At 42.2% G+C, this 20,472-nt stretch overlaps 1 protein-coding gene across 2 annotated transcripts in view; it reads left to right on the top strand.

Annotated features, from left to right (window-relative positions):
* DZIP1 (DAZ interacting zinc finger protein 1) overlaps positions 1-20,472 on the top strand; it is a 63,872-nt gene that overhangs the window by 22,351 nt on the left and 21,049 nt on the right. For both annotated transcript variants that reach the window (XM_032151113.2, XM_032151115.2), the window contains 6 exons: positions 51-188; positions 2,814-2,876; positions 10,900-11,040; positions 11,573-11,621; positions 13,587-13,643; positions 17,206-17,262. In XM_032151113.2, coding sequence (XP_032007004.1) covers positions 51-188; positions 2,814-2,876; positions 10,900-11,040; positions 11,573-11,621; positions 13,587-13,643; positions 17,206-17,262 — 505 coding nt within the window. The remainder of the gene's footprint in view (positions 1-50; positions 189-2,813; positions 2,877-10,899; positions 11,041-11,572; positions 11,622-13,586; positions 13,644-17,205; positions 17,263-20,472) is intronic.

Below are 20,472 nucleotides of genomic sequence, written 5' to 3'. Positions count from 1 at the left end.
AGTCTCATGAAAGTCTAACTGTAGTACTGAGCTTGAATTTTATCTTATAGCAACTGTCAGAAATCCAGAAGTCCAACATGCAGATCAAGTCCAACATAGGCACATTAAAAGATGCACATGAGCTTAAAGAAGACTGTTCTCCATATCCCCGGGATTTCCATAATGTCATGCAGCTTCTTGATAGTCAGGTACGTGCAAGTGGGTGACAGCTGCAGTGGATGCCTTCCTTTTTCTCAGTGAAGTAATTTACAGTGAGTGTCATCTGCAGAAAAAGTGTTTGTCTTTTTCAGTAACCATAAAGGTGACTAGCTGTTATTTTTCTCCTACAACATGCCTAAGTCATAAGAGGTGTTTGTTACATGCTTGCTGTTGGCAAATAGCATACACAACAGTTGGCAAAACTGTTTTGTTTCTTCTCTCCATAAAATCAATTTGAATTGGTTAGTATAACCTAGCTATTCATTTTCATCTTTCAGATGTAGCTCTCAATTTCAAAAGGCGTAGAAGGGCATATTGAAGCACCAGATTTAGTTTTAGAGTTTAAATATACTGCTAACTGTATTTTTAGTATAAACAGGGTTTCACCATATTGGCCAGGCTGATCTCGAACTCCTGACCTCAGGTGATCCGTCCACCTCAGCACAATTAGCTGGGCGTGGTAGCGGATGCCTGTAATCCCAGCTATTCGGAGGGCTGAGGCAGGAGAATTGCTTCAACCCAGGAGGCAGAGGTTGCAGCGAGCTGAGATCATGCCATTGCACTCCAGCCTGGGCAACAAGAGTGACACTCAGTCTCAAAAAATATATATATATATATGTATATATATGTATGTATATATATATATGTATGTGTGTGTATATATATGTATGTATATATATGTATGTGTGTGTATATATATGTATGTATATATATGTGTGTGTGTGTGTGTGTATATATATATGTATGTGTATATATATGTATGTATGTGTATATATATATATTGCACTCCAGCCTGGGCAACAAGAGTGACACCCAGTCTCAAAAAAAAAAAAAAAAAATATATATATATATATATACACATACACATATACACACACACACACACACTGCTAACTGGCCAACTGATGATCTCTTACATTTATCAAACATAATCACTTTCATTTGGAAGTGACAGCGGTTTAGGGGAACAATTTTTTTAAACTAGGAAGCAAATAGAGATGAGAGTTTATGAATTCAGGATTTTTTTAAAAAGCCTGGGTCATTCTAAAAAAGGTAAGTAGACTTTGGAAATAGGGACCACTGCTTCATGCTTCAGTGCCCACATCTTTCCTCCCCGACCCAAATCTACCTGCTCCACTGCAGTCAGGCTGACCATGTCCCTGTCCTGTCTGAAGTCCTTCAGTGACCCTTATTCTGGACTTCCTACCAGCACGCAGGGTCCTTCGGGTTCTGGGCCCTGGGCCATCTTTCTCTGTTTTTTGCTTTCCTGGCACTCCAGTGGCCCAGCAGCCCATGCCTCTGAGAATATGTCCTTCTTTTTTCTCGTTTCTGGCAGCTTTCCTGCCTGTCCTGCAGCTCCCAGTTTTCGGGACCTGTCTTTTATTCATTCTTTAGTATTCAGCCAGGGGGGCAGGTACCACTTTCAGAAAGTTCTCCTGAGCCTCTAGGCTATAGCATTTCTGTAGTCTCTAAGAGGGACCTGATCACATACACATTATATGTGGATTCTCCGTGGCTGTGTCTACTCACCTCCTGTGCAGAGCAGGGCCTGTCTCTTAATCTTCTTTTAGCCTGCCAGTGGCCATCCAGTGAGGTGCCTGGTATGTGATAGGAAACCAGGAGCTGTGTCCTGAACTGAGCTGTTGACAGTTGCTTCCAGCAGGCTGGAGACTACAGCTGGTCGCTCATGAACTGAAGGATGTGGCTCTAAAATCCTAGGGTCCCACCTAAATTTCTTCTGTTTCTGTCCTGTGTGTTGTGTTGTCAGTTCAGAACCCATGGCCTCGGAAACGTTGATGTTTCCTTTTGGCCTCTTAGGTTGGCAAACTAGCACCTACTTTTGTAAAGAAAGTGTTACTGGCTATGTCCCAGTAACATTTTATGAGTGCTAGTTCATTTACATCTTATCCATGGCTGTTGTCCCAATACAGTTGTGGGATGACACAGCTGTATTGTGTTGTGTTGTGTTTTGACCAAGTTGTCTGGCCCCCAGAGCCTATGCTATTTACTGTTAGCTCCTTACTAAAAAATTTTTCCTGACCCCTGCCTTATGGTAAAAGATTAAAACCAGATGCAAATGTTCTTAAGCATTTTTGACTGTGTATATTCTAAAAAAAACCCAGCTGTATTAGTCTGTTCTCACACTACTATAAAGAACTACCTAAGACTGGGTAATTTATAAAGAAAAGAGATTTAATTGACTCACAGTTCCATAGGCTGTACAGGAGGCATGGCTGGGGAGGCCTCAGGAAACTTACAATCGTGGCAGAAGGACAAAGGGGAAGCGAGCACGTCTTAAGATGATGGAGCAGGAGAGAAAGAGAGAGCAAAGAGGGAAGTGCTACACACTTTTAAACAACCAGATCTTGTGAGAACTCACTATCATGAGAACAGCAAGGGGGAAGTCCACCCCCATGATTCAATCATCTCCCACGAGGCCCTTCCCTCCAACACATGAGATCTGAGTGGGGACCGAGAGCCAAACTATTTCACTAGCTAAAATTTTACCAGACAGATAGTTGTGTTTCATAGGTATTCACTAAAAAGGAAGCTTCCATATTGCATAGATCTCATTGTTACAGTTGTACATAAATTATTCTTTTATTCTTTTGTAGGAAAGCAAATGGACAGCTCGAGTTCAAGCTATTCATCAAGAACACAAGAAAGAGAAGGATCGGGTAAGGTTAAGAAACCAATGGCCTAAAGTGGGCCATTTTTTAAAGGAATATTTGCTTTTCTTTTTAATAAACGTAATATTTGTCCACTTAATAACATTTGGGGAGAAATGTGTAGCAAAATTAAAATTACCTATAATTCTAACACCAAAGATAACCACTGCTACTACTTTCTTATAATTTATTTGTTTTTTTTTCTCATTAAACTTTTTTAATGGATCTCAAAATTCTGTGACTAATTTTTGGTCAAGTTGTTTCTGTGAAAAAGTACTGATTTTAAAAACTAATAACTTAAAACTGCCACATGCAAAATAGAAAACCAAAGTGGTCCACAAAACATTCTCCTTTCCTTCTGAAGGTTTTACGATGCATTGTTATCATTAACCAGTCTTTTACTACTAAACTTAAATGGCCAATTGAAACAAACAGTTCTGAGACCGTTCTTCCACCACTGTGGAAGAGTAGGGTGGCAGGTATTAGGGATAATATTCATTTAGCCTTCAGAGCTTTCTGGGCAGACTTGGTGACCTTGCCAGCTCCAGCAGCCTTCTTGTCCACTGCTTCAGTTTTCTTTTATGCATTTCTGCAAGTATAGAACCTCATATATACATAGTTTTACAACATTCGAATTATGTTTTATAGGTTTGTACACTTTTCACTTTCTATATCATAGACCTTTCCTAAGTTTTATTCTTCAAAATCATGACTTTTAATGACTTCATGATGATCTTATTGGATATATCATAAGTTACTTAATCATTTCTTCATTGTCAAATACATGTTTCTGATTTTTTTGTATCACAGAACTGCAATGTAAGTAATTTTTTAAAAAGGCAAGAACTGTTTACATTAAAATCGCTTTAATGAAAACAAACTTTAATTATGACACTGATTCTCTTTCACCTGAGTACATCAGAAATTTAAGTGTTAAAATGTGTTTACACTAGTGCAAAACATCTAAAGTAGATGTATTTGAGAAGATCTTAAAATAGGAAAACTTCTATTTTTTCACTTGAAATTGTGTTTTGTACCTTAGTATTTCTTGTAAATATTTTCTGAATGGAAAAAATGTTTCCTCTTTTGCACATTTTCTAATATTACCTTTCTTAGTAGAAAAATGAAAAAAGACCATATAATATATATGTGTATAATTGCTAGGATGAAGTGTGTTCAGATGATCAAAAAATTTATCAGCTTATATTTCTCCGAAGTGGAACAAATACTGAGAAAGATGGGGGAAAAAAAAGAAACTGTGAACAGTACTAGAGCCAAACTAAAGCAAAGCAAACAAAAAATAAAAATATTTCACAAAACACCTGCAGTTCTTGAGGAACTTCAATGGGAAAGTTAGACATTAATCTACCTATAAGATTGTATCATTGCTAGAAAAGGAAATAGGAACCACTACTTTTCCTCTATTCCATTTATAATATCATTTCATCAGGCAAATAATTTATAGTGATAATACACAGACATAAACCCAATACACATATCTATATACATACACATATACAGTAGTTTATATTGAAAATTGTATCACTGATGTGGCAGTTCAGTTTAGGAGATATTTACTGAGCATCTGCTATGTACTACACTTTATAAGGCTAAAAAGAGGTGTGGAACAATGCCTGCCCTCAGACTGCTTACAGTACAGAAGGAGAGTAGGAGTGAGGCTACAGATATGGGAATCAGCATGGGATAAATGCAGAGTGCCCTAGGGACTGAACGGAGAGAGTTTCTTGAAGTGGGGTTAGGGGTGTGTGTGGATCATGCCCATGTTTACTTCTTCAGCCTAAACAACTCTTCTGAGTTCCACATCAGGTAGCCAGCTCAGTACTCGGCATCTCCATGGGCTTCTCAAGTGCAACATGCCTAAAATGAAGTTCTTGAGTTTGTTCCCCAGACATGGCAAATGGCACCCTTGTTCCTCCAGATGCTCATCTTGATTCCACCTTTCTCTCTCAAACCCTGAGTCCAGGCTGTCTGCAGGGCCCACTGTATGGAACCAGTTCTTCTGTACTTTCCTGTTGCCTCTACCATTAACTAAGCCTCCATTTCTGAATGCGCCCCAGGGTGGGTCTCCTCAATTCCAGCCTTCCCCTTCCTTAGTCTGCTCTCCACAGAGCCAGCAAAATAACCTGGCTGCTGGCCACCATTCTAGCTTCAGCCTGACCCCCCGGCCCTGTCCCCCGCCTCTCGGAACCTCCTCTTTCCAGCTATGATGACTTTCTGCTAATTTCTAGAACATTCTGGCCTTTTCCTCTTTTATACCTGGTTTTCATTGTTGGGAAGCCCTTCCACTTGCTTTTCACATAGCTACCTCCTTCCCCTCGGTATGAGTTTTCTATTCTGTGTAGCAAATGACCACAAATTGAGTGGGTGAAAATGGCATGTATTTCTCTTCTCAATGTCCATGGGATAGGAGTCCAGGCAGGGCTTGGCTAGGCTCAGGGACTCACAGGCTGCATTGAGAGTATCAGCTGGGCTGTGTTCCTGTCTGGGGTTCCTTGTGGTTATTTGAAGGGCTGAGACTATCAGGTCCCAGAGGCTACCCCTTCTCCGTAGCAGTGCACAGCATGGCTGTTGACTTCAAGGCCAGCTAGAGTGTGTCTCTCTTGCTTTCATTCTCCCCCTTCAGGAAGGGCCTGGGACTTCTTACTTCTTTTTTTTTTTTTTTTTAGTGAGACAGAGTCTCACTCTGTTGCCCAGGCCGGAGTGCAGTGATGCCATCTTGGCTCACTGCAACCTCTGCTTCCTGGGTTCAAGCGATTCCCCTGCCTCAGCCTCCCGAGTAGCTGGGATTACGTGCCACCATGCCGAGCTAATTTTTGTATTTTTAGTAGAGATGGGGTTTCACTGTGTTGGCCTGGCTGGTCTTGAACTCCTGACCTCAGGTGATCCACCTGCCTCGGCCTCCCAAAGTGTAGGGATTACAGGCGTGAGCCACCATGCCCGGCCTGGAACTTCTTTTAGGGGGCTCACCTGAGTAAGACAGGCCCACACAGAATAATCTTCCTTTTCATAACCCCAAAGTCCACAGACTTGGGACTGCAATTGCGTCTCCAGAGTCCCTTCACCTTTGCCGTATTCTGTGGTTGAGAAGCACAGTGGAGGTTCCCTTCAGACCAAGGGACAACATCACACAGAGGGTGTACACCAGAGGTGCAACCTTGAGGGCCCCCTGAGAACCCTGCCTACCCCACTGCCTCTGGCCTCTGGGCCCCGGTCACCTGATGTCACTCTATCCAAGTAGGTAGTCCCTTTTCTTTATTATTCCCATCACATCTCAAACAGAGCTCTGAGCACTATATTAAATCGTTTACTTGCTTATTTGTTTCCTTGTTTATTGTCTGTCTCTCCAATCATATCATTGGCCCTCTGAGTGAAGGGCTCTATCTATTTAGCTCTCCATTGTCTTCCCAGCATCCACTCATGTGCCTGAAATGTGGTTGGCACTCGCTACACACTTGCAGAATGAATGTGGAAGGTAGCTAGATGTCTAGCTAGGGCATCATTCAGCTTTGTTTTCGTAGACGGAGAAAGGCTGATTGTAGGGTTCAGAAGAGCAGGGTTACCAGAATTGTCTGGAGGTGTAAGCACCATCTGCTGTAGGGAGGACACTAGTCCAGGTTTCCACCCTGCACCCAGGGAGCTCCCCCCGTGGCAATGACTGTGTAGTTAGGACGATGGCGTTCACCTCCCAGCATATTTTATCTATGGCAGCTAAGATGCAGGATCCCAGGAGCAGTGGACGGTAGTTTCTCTGCACCACAGGTGGCTCCACTGTGCAAAGAGTGTTCTCCTTTGTCCCCCTGCATCACACTGAAGCAAAAGTGGCCTGTCCTTATGGTTCATGTCCTGGTGTCCTGGAGCTGACTCATACTGGCTCTCAGCTGTGCACATTTCTCCTCATCAGGGTGTTTTTTTTGAAAGCTGATTTAACCAGCACACCATTGGTTTCATGGGAACATTTAGAAATAAATGGATATTTGCAGTTGCCATATACTTAATCCTTCTAAGAGTTCTGTGAAGTAGATGCTGTCACTCATTTTACAGGTGAGGACACAGGGGCTTAGACAGATGCTGTGTTGCCCACGGTCACTGGTATTTGAATGCAGGCCCTGTGTACTCCAGGGCATACTACACTGGCTGGCCTGTCTAGCTCCAGGCATTCACCTGTGAAGCTCCCAGCCGGGAAGGAAGACAGGCAGTGACAGCTTCGAGCGGAGTGGTTGCTTTTCTGTAAGGACACAGGATCTTTTCTTTGGATGCTCTGACATGGTAATCCCTAACCAGGGATGCACTTCAGAATTACCTGAGACTCTTTTCCAAAGTACACGTGGCCAGCTCCACTCCCTGAGATCTTGATTTAGTAGATAAGTCTGGGACATGTGGATTTTGGAAATAAACAAACCAAAAGCCACCCAGGCTATCCTGTTTTGGATCTATGGTTTGAACCACTGCTCTTAGATCATTAAAATCCCTACTCTTATTCTTCAAGCCATCTTTCTAGCATTGATATTTAGGGACATAATTCAGGTTTCTTTATTAATTGGGGGTGGGGAGGGATTTTTAAAATCCTGGCTCCTTTAAAGCTGTCTGTGTTTCAGGCAGTTGTGGGAATTTCAGTGGCTTCTGGTTAGAATACAAAGCGAGTTACAGTTTTTACACTTTGTCATTGCGAGTCATGATAGAGAGAAAGACTGACGGTTGTCATGGAGGAAGAAGGTGAGGCCTTTCCTGGTTCTGAGTGGGGCACATGCCTCACATACTGGGTATGTGGGGGCGGATTTGTGCCACCACTAGGCTGCACTCCTTCCTCGTCTGTTGGTTTGGCTTGTTTAGAAGCTGCTTACCTCTCCCTTCTTTGCTCTTAAACCCTAACAGAGGGGTGAATTCAATCAGGTTTAGTAATCTCTGCCTGAGACCTAACTATTAATTATTCCACATGATTGGTGCCTGCTGTTCCCACAATGCACATATTGTATTTCTCTGTTTAGGGGAAGTTGCATTTGCCAACTTTCTATTGATTTACGTAGATTCTTGGCAATTTTTTTTGTTTTAAATGACATTGGTAGGAGTTCACAGGCAGTCACAGATAAGCGATGGCATGCCCTTTTTACCCAACAGAAGACTCTTGAGAGCTTGGGAGGTTGTCAAATGGTCACATAATGAAGGAAGGGAGGATGGGGTGATGGGGACCAGTAGGGAAAAATGCATAGTGCTTGAAATGGGATCACAGAAAATGGGCTCATGAGCTGCAAACTTCAAAATAATTTCTGGCTATGTTTGCCTAGACCCTCTCCATTCCTCTGTCCATGTACTCCTTTCTGTGCCTTTCTGATTCATTCTTAACTCCTCTATTAAGAATGATGTTGGCCGGGCGTGGTGGCTCACGCTTGTAATCCCAGCACTTTGGGAGGCCGAGGTGGGCGGATCACGAGGTCAGGAGATCAAGACTATGGTGAAACCCCGTCTCTACTAAAAATATAAAAAATTAGCCGGGTGTGGTGGCGGGCACCTGTAGTCCCAGCTACTCGGAGAGGCTGAGGCAGGAGAATGGCGTGAACCCGGGAGGCGGAGCTTTTAGTGAGCCGAGATTGCGCCACTGCACTCCAGCCTGGGCAACAGAGCGAGACTCTGTCTCAAAAAAAAAAAAAAAAAAAGAGTGATGTTATCCCTTAGATATTCCCACATCTCCTTTCTTCCTGGGGCCTGGAGCAACTCCCCATGTAGTTGATCAAGGCCAAGGTCCTAAACCTCCATCCAGCAGCCTGGACATTTTTACTGGCTTTTCCTTCTATTTTCCAGCTCAGCATTTCCCAGACTGCTTTGGAGGCCACTTTTCCAGGGGCCTGTAAAGATGTAGTGAAAGCTCTTGACAATGCCCTCCTTGGGGGAGGTTCTTAGTATCCACTAGGAAAGGAAATATTCTTTTTAGGTTTCACTTGGAAAATCTTTCTAGATTGGTTCCACCCAGTGTTTGTCCGGCCTCATAGGGGCACAGAGCATTTCAGAGGCAAGGCTGTGCAGGATGCTAAGATGCTGCCTTTTTTTTTTTTTTTTTTTGAGACAGGGTCTTACTCTGTCGCCTGGGCTAGAGTGCAGTGGCATGAGCAGAGCTCACTGCAGGCCCACCCTCCTGGGGTCAAGCAACCCTCCACCTCAGCCTCCCGAGGAACTAGGACTACAGGCTCACCCCACCACACCTAGCTTAATTTTTAAAACTTTTTGTGGAGACAGGGTCTTACTGCATTGCCCATGCTGAACTCCAACTCCTGGACTCCAGCGATTCTCCCTCCTTGGCCTCCCGAAAGAGCACTGACTTTGAAACTTGCATGTGAAAGTTTAAGTCTGGGCTCTGCCCCCCTTCGGCTGTCTCAATTAGGGCCAGTGACTTCACCTTTCCAGACTTGAGTTTTCCTATCTGTACAATGGGGCCAAAACATGTGTCCGTAACATTGTGGTGTGGATTCAACAAAATGAAGTGCATCTACTACACAATGAGTGTTAATTTTCTAAAAGCAAGCAAATGAGGAAATGCTGGTCTAGGTGCTCTTATATACTCATCTCAGGCACGGATACTTCCTGCTCCTTTATTTGATCAGCATACCCTGTCACCACTTCCAGGCCATAGACTTGGAATGTTCTTCACCCCAATTATGAAGCCTTTTTTTTTTTTTTTTTTTGAGACGGAATCTTGCTCTGTCACCCAGGCTGGAGTGCAATGACATGATCTTGGCTCACTGCAGCCTCTGCCTCCTGGGTTCAAAAATTCTCCTGCCTCAGCCTCCCGAGTAGATGGGATTACAGGCGCCCGCCACCACACCCGGCTGATTTTTGTATTTTTATTAGAGATGGGGTTTTGCCATGTTGGCCAGGCTGGTCTGAAACTCCTGACGTCAAGTGATCTGCCTGCCTCAGCCTCCCAAAGTGCTGGGATTACAGGCACGGGCCACCGCACCTGGCCTCAAGCACCCCCCTCCCCCCGCCCTTTTCTTAGCCTTCTGTGTTTAAACAACTACTGAAATTGCTTTAAGCACCTTTCCTTCAATTATTGAAAACAAATTCTTCTTGAATTCTTTCTGTCCAGTCTATGATCTTCTATGACATTATCTCTAAAGATGAATATGTCTGTGTGTCTCTGTATCTCTGTCCTCTGCATCTCTCCCTTTCTTTCCCTCCCTCCCTCTTTCCCTCTAATCCCTACCATTCCCCCTCTTTTTCTCAGTAAACATTTATCAGTAAACATTTCTCAGAGAATCTGCTGAAGGCCAGGGATTGTGCTAGTTTCTGGGAATATAAGACAATTAAGATGTGCCTGGGCACAGTGGCTCATACCTGTAATCCCAACACTTTCAGAGGCCGAGGTGGGTGGATCGACTGAGTTCAGGACTTCGAGACCATCCTGGTTAACATGGTGAAACCCCGTCTCTACTAAAAATATAAAATTTAGCCAGGTATGGTTTTGCAGGCCTGTAATCCCAGCTACTCAGGAGAGTGAGGCAGGAGAATTGCTTGAAGCCGGGAGGCAGAGGCTGCAGTGATCCGAGACTGCTCCACTGCACTCCAGCCTGGGTGACAGAGCGAGACTCCATGTCAAAAAAAAAAACAACAACAAAAATATTAAGATGTGCTCTCTGGCCTAGGATGGCCCATGTGGGTGTCGGAAGGACAGGACTGCAGGAGAAATTTAGTACTGAGGGTCAGAGCCACTCTGCAGGAGAAGCCTGAATCCTTTATCGTTGCTCATCATGTGTTATTTCATGTTATGTGCTCTAGTTGGCTCAGCTGCTCCCATTATCAGCGTTGTCTATTTGGGGTCATGAGCTCCCTTGGGAACACAGATGAAGCACCTAGAGCAGCCAGGGCCAGGATATACCATGATCAAAGATTTATTCAACGACTTGATGTGCACAGATAGCATCAGGCCAGCAAAACAGGCAGGGCATGTACCTGAAATCTGGAGAATGAAGACATTTGACATGCAGCTCACAGATGGATGCCTTTCTTAACTTTTTTTCAGCTCCTGTCACATATAGAGAAACTTCGAACCTCAATGATAGATGATCTAAATGCAAGCAATGTTTTCTACAAGAAAAGGATAGAGGAGCTAGGGCAGAGACTCCAGGAGCAGAACGAGCTGATTATAACTCAGAGACAGCAGGTATGTCTGGCGACAGTGTGGCACCGTGCTTCTTTAAGCAACACAGTCTATCTAAGAACATGTGTTTTTACTTTAGAGCATTTGTAAGTGGTATAAGGTGAGGAAGATGGAATATTTTTCCCCTTGTGATTGCTTGTAAAAGTTAGTGCAATAAAATACATTTTTAAAAGGTATTTAAAAGTAATATGTTGAAGATTTATACAGTTAAAGTTCAAAATTAATTTGAAGGTAAATAAGAATTTCTTTCAGTAATTACTCTGAGAAGCAGCTAAATCCAAATGCAACTTAAAAAACTTTTTTGTTATTTTAGATTCAAGGTGTACATGGACAGGTTTTTTACATGAATGTATTGTGTAATGGTGAGGTTTGGGTAATAACTTTTGCCTCTATGCTTTTAAAGACCACATGCCCTATGTTCCTGGATGATTTAGTGAAAAGGTTAATTTACTAACAACATTATCTGGCCATTATCCCATGTGTGTGTCCCTATCTAATTTCAAATGTATCACTAGAAGACTGTATTTCTTTGCAGATTAAAGACTTTACCTGTAATCTATTAAACAGTGTCAGTGAACCCAAAGGTAAGTGGATGGGATCCCGGTGCTGGCGGCGAGGGGCACCTCCCCAATTGCACTGGGCTTCAGAAGAATGTGGGCCCCACTTGTTTATGTGTGCTAAGATGGCATTCTTCTTGTTGTATTAATTTGGTAGATCTGTCCTCTATTATTTTAATTTGAGAGATTTGTTACCACGACCCAGAAAGGTGAAGAATTTTAAAAAATCTAAACTATCATGTAGTTGTTTCATTTTTTTAATCAGAGTACTGTTAGGCACATAATACCTGCTTGGGAGCCATTTACCTCTTGACTTATACACTGTAGAACAGAGTTACACGTATAAAAGCACAGGGTCTGTGGACAGACTGGGTTCAACCCCCATCTCTGGCACCTCATACCTTTGTGAATCTCTGCCTCAGTTTCCTCAGCTTTATAGTACGAATATGAATAGTGTTTCAGTCTATTTTCTCTGCTATAATAGCATACCACAGACTGGTATTTATAAAGAAACAGAGTTTCTGGAGGCTGAGAAATCCAAGAGCATGGTGCTGACATCTGGTGAGGGTCAACCTATGGTGCAAGGCATCACCTGGCCAGCTAATGCATGAGACGGAGAAAGGAAATTGGGCCAAAACTCATCTTTTTAAATCAGGAACCCACTCTCAAGAACTAACCCACTCCTGCCACTGTTGCCATGTAACATTGTTACAATGGCAGGTAAATTTCAACTTGCATTTTTGAGGGGACATTCAAGTCGTAGCAAATAGTAATTACTTTATAGGCTTGTTAGGAGGATTAAATGGGATAATATACCTATTAAGCCCTCATTAAGTTAGCCATTATTATTAATATTAAGCTCTTAGTAGGCCAGGCACAGTAGTAATCCCCACATTTGTAATCCCCGCACTTTTGTAATCCCCGCACTTTGGGAGGCCAAGGCAGGAACATCACTTGAGGCCAGGAGTTCGAGACTAGCCTAGGCAACATAGCAAGTCCCCCTTCTCTAAAAATAAAAAATAAAAAATGAACTGTGCATGGCAGCAGGCACCTGTAGTCACAGCTACTCAGGAGGCTGGGTGGAAGAATCACTTGAGCCCAGAAATTCAAGGCTGCAGTGAGCTATGATTGCACCACTGCACTCAAGCCTGGGTGACAGAGTGAGATCCACATCTCTAAAAAACAAAAACCAAAAAACTCTTCATTATTCTAAAGTGTTATAAAGGCTTGCTGCGTTATTCTCAACTGTGGCTGTTTGGGGGTTACAGGTTTGTTCTAAGCTTAATGGGAATATGCACAACCTACTGACTGCAGTAGTGATAGCCTGCCTGTCTCCATATCATTCAAGAACTCTCTGTCTCTGTCTCTCTCTCTCTCTCTCTGTCTCTCTCTCTCTCTCTCACACACACACACATGCGCGCACACACACACATACACACACACACACTCTAAACCAGTCAACACCAGGGCAAGAGCTGACTTTGCAAGAGAAAAAATAAAAAAGAGACCAGAAGGGAGACTGGAAGCCACAGGTTCAGGGTCTCACTTCTGCCTAGTTTTCTTCCCAGTGATTCCAGTCCTGGTTCCTGCACGTCTCAGGTTGTTGAGGAATCTTTGTCTATTTGAGGGATGCCAACTGGGGGTGGTACTGGGGGGTATGAGCTGGGTTTCCTCCCCCTTGTTTTGAGGTAAATAGTTGGGGAAAGAGAGTTGTGGTTCCCTTTAACTCCTCTTCAAATAACAAGAGCTCAGGTAGGGAGGAATACTTGCAAAATTAACTAGATATCATAAATATTTGACTGAAAAGTAATTCTGGGGAAAATTTAGCTTCAAAAAGATATATGTTACACGTATTTATTCTCCTGGTTATGTGCTATATATTGGTACATTTCATTTATGTTTTTCATGGGGGCAAAAACTAGGATAAGGGCTACAAAAATTTAATCCATAGCTTGTGATGTTTTTTGTTCATTTATTTTTCTGTCATTTCAGGAAATCCTTTAGCCTGGCAGGCTTTTGAATCTCAGCCAGCTGCTCCAGCTGTGCCTAGTAAGTTCCTATAACAGATGCAGGGCTCCAAAGGTGTCTTCAAATGCTAAACCAAAACATAACTTTTACTTACTATTTTTAGAGACTTTTCTTTGAAAACCAATGTATTTAGAGATCGCACAATCATTTATTTTGATTCTTGGTTTTGACCTAGTTCTAAAACCCAAGACTACAAATATCCACATGATGTTGTGGTGATTTTGATTAGCCATAGCTATTATTTCACAATTTGTCTAAAAAGGGATGACCAAAAATTCCTTGGCATCACCTTACTTTATACTTGTAGACTTCTCAAAGTGACACACTGGGTGACTGTGTGTGTGTGGTGTCACCACACTTTGAAACTGCTGACACTCTTACTGCTGCAGGCTTTGACAGGTGTCTTGTCTGTCCCCACTTGTGGTCAGCCTGGCCATCTGCTCTATCTCCCGGAGCTGTCAAGATTCTGCAGTAAACCAAAAGGACATAATCTTTACAGTTTAGAAACTGACAGATGGTTGTTTAAAAATACTAGCTAAATAGTTGAGATCGTTTTGCTTCCATTCAGGAATGAGTAAGGGCAGATACCCGTGCCATGTGCACAGGGATCTGACCATGAGAGGAGTATGGGCTGAGGCTGAGTACAGACAGACGGCACCACGCACATGGGCCCAGGGATCGTGAGAGCACTGTGTAGTGAGCAAAGGACATTCTTGAGCGTGTTTTGGAATTTGGCACTATTGGCTGGAAAATGCTGATGGTTTTAACCTCTTAGTCTTCTCGGAGGCTTCTTGAAGCTGAAGAAGTTAAGCGGTAGTTAAGGAGAGGAGAGGAGTTTAAGTGCCAAGAGTAGGGTTGAGAGAGGAAGAGATGCTGAACTTATGTCTCATGAAATGAAGGAAAAAAACACATTTCAGAGAAGGACAGAAAGGTCAAATACTAAATTATTCAAACAAACAATCTTCAGCAGCTGACCAAACTCAAATACATAAGCAGAAAAAAAACAACAACAGAAAAAACCCAAGGCTATATTTAGTTAGGGTGGTTTTCTCCAAATGGAGTATGCAAAATTATCTGTTGGAATGTGGGAAAAAATTATTAGAGGTTATTTTTGTATATTAATAAATCTCATCCTTTTAATTTTTTCATTTTTTTGTTTCAAAATGTACACATTTGTATTATAGTACATATAAAATTCATTTAAATAAATATGTGTATTTCTGGGGGAACTTTTACTGATTGGAGAATGTGGTCAAAAAAATATGGATGCCACTGGCTCTAGAAAATTGCAAAAATAATTTTAAAAAATAGTCCCATAGCCCCATAGGTAGGGGTTCCTTCCGAGTGAGGCCCTGGCTTGTCCCATTCCTCTTCCCAGCATACAAAAGGATCTAAAAGCCAAGGTTCTAATGATGGCAGGGAAGTTTTCATCACTTAAAAGAAAACATGCATTCTAAAGTTTAGGATCAGAAAATCTAAATCACAAGGTGAAAGTCAGCTTAGGAGATATGCAATAAATAAATCAGACCTATACCCAGTAAAATGAAGATTTGTAATGTCTAATGTAAGGCAGATATGGTCAAACCTGTTGATTCCACCTGTCTATACCCTTGGTGATTTAGACACTAGTAGAGATGGGGTTTCACCATGTTGGCTAGGCTGGTCTCAAACTGGTGACCTCAAGTGATCCACCTGCCTTGGCCTCCCAAAGTGCTAGGATTACAGGCATGAGCCACCACACCCGGCCATCAGCTACTTCTATAGGTATGCATTTTTTATCTTCACAATGGCTAGTCAGTCATTTACTGATTTACCACCCTTTCATAATAAGGGAATGATTTCTTCTAGTTTAGAGAAAAGACCAAATTGTGAACAATTTTAACAGCATCACATCTTTTGATTCTGTAAGCTGGGAAAATATCTAGATCAGGAATAGTTAGTATTCTGTATTTTTTTTTCCTGTAAAAGGCCAGACAGTGATTTACATTAGGCTTCACAGGCTAGATGGTCTGTTTTGCAACTACTCAACTCTGCCACTGTAGTGCAAAATCAGCCATAGACAATACGTAAGTGAAGGAGCTTGGCTGTGTTCCAATAAAAACAGGCAGTGGACTGGGTGGACTGGGTATGTTTCATGGGTTATAGTTTGCCAAAACTTGATCTAGATTATACAAGTTGCAAATGGGTACAAAGGCAGTATTTCCAGAGTTTGTTAGCAATTTACCAATAGGAATTTAACAATTTCACTAGAAGCCATTGTGAAGATAAAAAATGCATACCTATAGAAGTAGCTGATGGCCGGGTGTGGTGGCTCATGCCTGTAATCCTAGCACTTTGGGAGGCCAAGGCAGGTGGATCACTTGAGGTCACCAGTTTGAGACCAGCCTAGCCAACATGGCGAAACCCCGTCTCTACTAAAAATACAAAAATGAGCTGAGCATGGCGCTGCATGCCTGTAGTCCCAGCTACTCAGGAGGCTGAGGCAGCAGAGTCGCTTGAGCCCAGGAGGCGAAGGTTGTAGTGAGCTGAGATCATGCCACTGCACTCCACCCTGGGCGACGGGAGTGAAACTCTGTTTTTTAAAAAAATAAAATAAAAAAGTAGCTGAGGTTTGTGGCCAGTATTTTTTAGGGTAAGATTAGAATTAAAAGTCTGTCTTGATAAAATAAAGAAGCAGTAAACTAATAGACCAATACTGTTTAGTGAAAACAAACTGGATATATAAATAGTCCAGAGAGGACTCTCAGATAAGAATTGTCAAATATTAGAAGAAGGCTGTTGGAATCTAATTTTCAAGAGAAATTTAAATTAGAGAGGATTGAGTCTCACTTAAGTTGGGTAAACCTCTTTCCACAGGCTGTGACTAAATTAATACCTTCATATAATGTCTTCCAGCCCAGTGATTAGAGTACTTTTCAAAACTGGTTTATTGTGCATGAATGTACATTGCAGCATTATTCATAATAGCTAAACAGTGGAAACAACTTACATGTCCATCAACTAATGAAAAGGTAAATAAAATGTGGTCAGTTTATAAAACAGAACATTATTTGCCCATAAAAATACATACTGATATTTATATACATGCTACAGCATGGATGAACCTTGATAACATTGTGCTAAGTGAGCAAAGCCAGACGCAAGAGACCACATATTGTATGATTTCATTTACTACAGGAAATGTCAAGAATAGGCAAATTCATAGAGACAGATAGTAGATTAATTGTTGCCTGGGGATGGGGAAGGGGCAGAAATGAGGTGTGATGGGTATTGGGCATGGGTATTTTGAGGGAGGTGATGAAGAAAATGTTCTAGAATTAGACAGTGGTTGTGGTTCCACAGCCCTGTGAATATGCGAAAAAACCACTGAATTGTATATTTTTAAAAGGTGAACATATCTCCATAAAGCTGTTATGAATATAAGTTTATGTTAGTTGTGTAATATCTTTGTCACTTGAAATATTTGTCCCTTATGGTCTGTATGTATCTTGACTAGTTTGAGGCATATTTGGCTATCATCATGTTCGGATGCTTATGCTTTAATTGTGGAACCTCTGAGTTTTTCCTTTTTATGCTGTTTCAGTGAATGCCCCAGCCCTGCACACTTGGGAAACTAAATCAAGTCTGCCAATGGTGCATGGTAAGTTTCAGTAATAGTCTCAGCATTTTATGTGCAGTTGCCACCCTGAGTTGGATAACTTATTAACCAAAAGTGATTATGTGGAGGTAATTAATAATAAAACAGGAAACATTTTAGTGATTGCAAAACAGTTATTAAAACTACAGTCTTCGTGTGTAATATTGTTGTAAACTGGACATACCTCCCAAAGTCTTAAAGTAGAAAAGGTGTATATAGGTATAAAAGGTTGCCAGACTCACAAGTAGAGATTTTAACTTTGGGTAGTGTCTTGATTATTTATGATTTTTGTAGTAGTACTTTATGAAAGTAGTAGGTGTTGTGTAAGAATGAGGGTGACCTGCTACCAGACCAACCAACCAGCACATGCCACAGGGCGTATGTGGTTGTTTTTATAACTTTCAATGTGGCAGCAAGTCACCTTTTCTAAACAAACAGTTTGAATGACTGGTTGGGAAAATCTAGAAAAGACATGTGATGGAAACTAAAGGAAATAGTTAGGAACCACTTGGTGAAATCATTACCAGGGTTCAGTTCTTGGACCAGATCAAGAGGGTGATAGTTGTTATTAACATGATCCAATAGATGGGCTGAATATTTGTAGTCGTATTTCACTTTTTATACAGTTAAAGTGCTTACAGTTTTTACAGTATGTTCTTTAATATGATGTTTTCCTGTGCTCTGTTGGATATTACAAATGAATTAAGACAGGAGAAGGGCCATCTTTTTCCTGTCTCACATACAGTTGCTCTGGAATCCAAGGATTACTTCACTCTTCTTTCATTTTTGGTCTTTTAAAAAGGTTACACTTAAATCCATGATCTAACTGGTCAGTATAGTGGCACTTTTTGTCTTCATAGATATTGTGGTCTGTATACCATGAACTCTAGTAATAATCCTTTTTACTCATCACTGACTCATGAAGTGTTTATTGCACCTTATTTTTTTCCCGAAGATCATTTCAGGTGGGTCAGTTGTCTTGAGTATGTGATCACAATATGTAATGTGTAAATTCTCCACATATTGATCTTCTTATTTACAAGTGTTTAGAGCATGCAGTTTTTTCCTTTAGACCAGTAACAGATAAAAGCACATTGGACATAAATAAATTTGCTTTAATATTGAATATATAAGAAAAGTATCTAGCAATCATTCTGTATTCATATTATTTTATGTCAAGTCTAAAATCTCTCTGTTGCATCCTTTTGTAAAGCATTGCTGGCCACTTCTCTTTTGTACTTCAACAGTGTATTTTAGTTTCTTTTACTTCCCCACCCCTCCACTTTGTTATTGTTAGCTTTCTGTATGACATTACACAAGGTCCCTAGTTTCTTTGTCGTATATTTTTGTTGCTAACTAAAGGACACCCCAGTAGGTACATTAAAGCTGTCTGGGGTTAATTCAAGGGTCCGGACAAATCGATCATTTCTAAAGCATGTGTTCATGGGGACCCTACCCTCACTGGCCCAGAGCTGAATGAATCAGTCATGCCCCCTTCTTGGCATCTGCTGGGATTGAAATGCTAGTTTTAAATGCCAGCCAGACCTGGCAAAGGGCCTACAGCCCTTGGATGGGGATCAAAGCTGATTTGTGAGCATCTCAGTGGGCAGGAGCTAGGAAGAGACTTGGCCAGGGCCCGCCGACATCCCCCACCCCCTCAGGCCAGCTTCCCTGGGGCGGCAGGGGCAGGGCAGGTTAGTCATGGATTGCGTAATGTTTATTTGCCTGTTCACTCTCTGTCCTTTGTTCCATCTCAAAGCTTGATGAGGTTCTTTACCATGAAAAATCTCACGATTTCTTACCATTGTAGGTCGGGTCCCCTGGAAACAGACTGATGCAGAAGTTTACAGGTGGGAGGTGGGGGTGCCCTCGGACAGCACCTGTGTTGGGCGAAGGGGACGTTGAACCCAGACGCAGCCGCAGTGGAGGCCTCAGCTGGCCCTACTTCAGAGCTGCAGAGCTGGGATGAGTGCTCCAGCTTGTCCTCCACTGAGGCAGGGGTGGGCCCTTGCCCCCTCGCACTGATTTTTCATCTGATGGGGGCTGCCCCAAGGAGAGGGTGAGCTAAAGCAGCCTGGAAGGGACTCCACTGTGAGCTGCTAGGAGCCAACATTGCCAGAGTTTCTGTCCTGAGAGGATCTAGGTAAAATGGGAACCCTTGTGGCTCCCTGCTTTCAACTCTGCTACACAAGCTAAACAGTACAGGCAGTAGGTTCTGATTCTAAGGCAGCTGATAGGATGAAACACGGGTTCTGGAGAAGATAAACAATCGTGCTTGATTCCCATCCCCTAGTATGTGTTTTTTTCTGGACAAAACTCAAATTTTTGTAGTATTTTCACCACTGGAGACCACTTTGCTCTTTGCTCATGGAGCTGTGACTAAATGGTGGTATTAGGATGCCCAGAAAATAAAGTATACTTTGTTGATGTTAAACTGACCCATACACCAATTGCTTAGGTTGCCTGGCCTGATAATGTGGCCCACTTTTAGAGCAATGAGTGCAGTGAGGATGCAAAATAACCACTTTTCCCAAAGTCTATGGGCACCTGCTAGGTTCTACCTACATGTAAAGCCCTCCTTTAATTTCATCTCTAAATTGTGAGGGGCTTATGTATACATGACTTTAATTGTATGTAGCTACAATGAGGACCACAAAAACTGGAAACTTTTTTTTTCTTTTTTTTTTTTTTTTGAGACTGGGCATTTCTCTGTCGCCCAGGCTGGAATGTGGTGATATGATCATAGCTCACTGCAGCCTCAACCTTCTGGGCTCAAGTGATCCTCCCACGTAGTTGAGACTGCAGAGGTGCACCACCATACCTGACTAATTTTTTAATTTATTGTGTAGACGGCATTTCATTATGTTGCCCAGGCTGGTTTCAAACACCTGGACTCAGGTGATCCTCCCACCTCAGCCTTCCAAAGTGCTAGGACCACAGGTGTGAGCCACCGCTCCCACTTAGAAACATTTTTATTAGACTTTACAATTATTATTATGTTTTGCTCTCAAAGCAAGTACTCCACATCTTGAAATACTGAAACTTACCACAAGCAATAGTTTATTGTCCAATACAGACAGGTGGTGTGCTCCAGACTTCTGGTGTATTGTGTCTCTTGATGGAAAGAAAGATGGCTTCCCCCTCTGGACACCACTGGCCCAAATAGTGTTGCAGAAGTGGGATGGGGACTGTTGAAAGGAAGTCTCAGTTCAG

The sequence above is a fragment of the Hylobates moloch genome, unplaced genomic scaffold, assembly GCF_009828535.3.
Source record: "Hylobates moloch isolate HMO894 unplaced genomic scaffold, HMol_V3 SCAFFOLD_4, whole genome shotgun sequence".
NCBI classification, from domain to species: Eukaryota; Metazoa; Chordata; class Mammalia; order Primates; family Hylobatidae; genus Hylobates; species Hylobates moloch.
The sequence above is the reverse complement of the archived record's forward strand: the minus strand, read 5'-3'. Positions and strand labels throughout refer to the sequence as shown.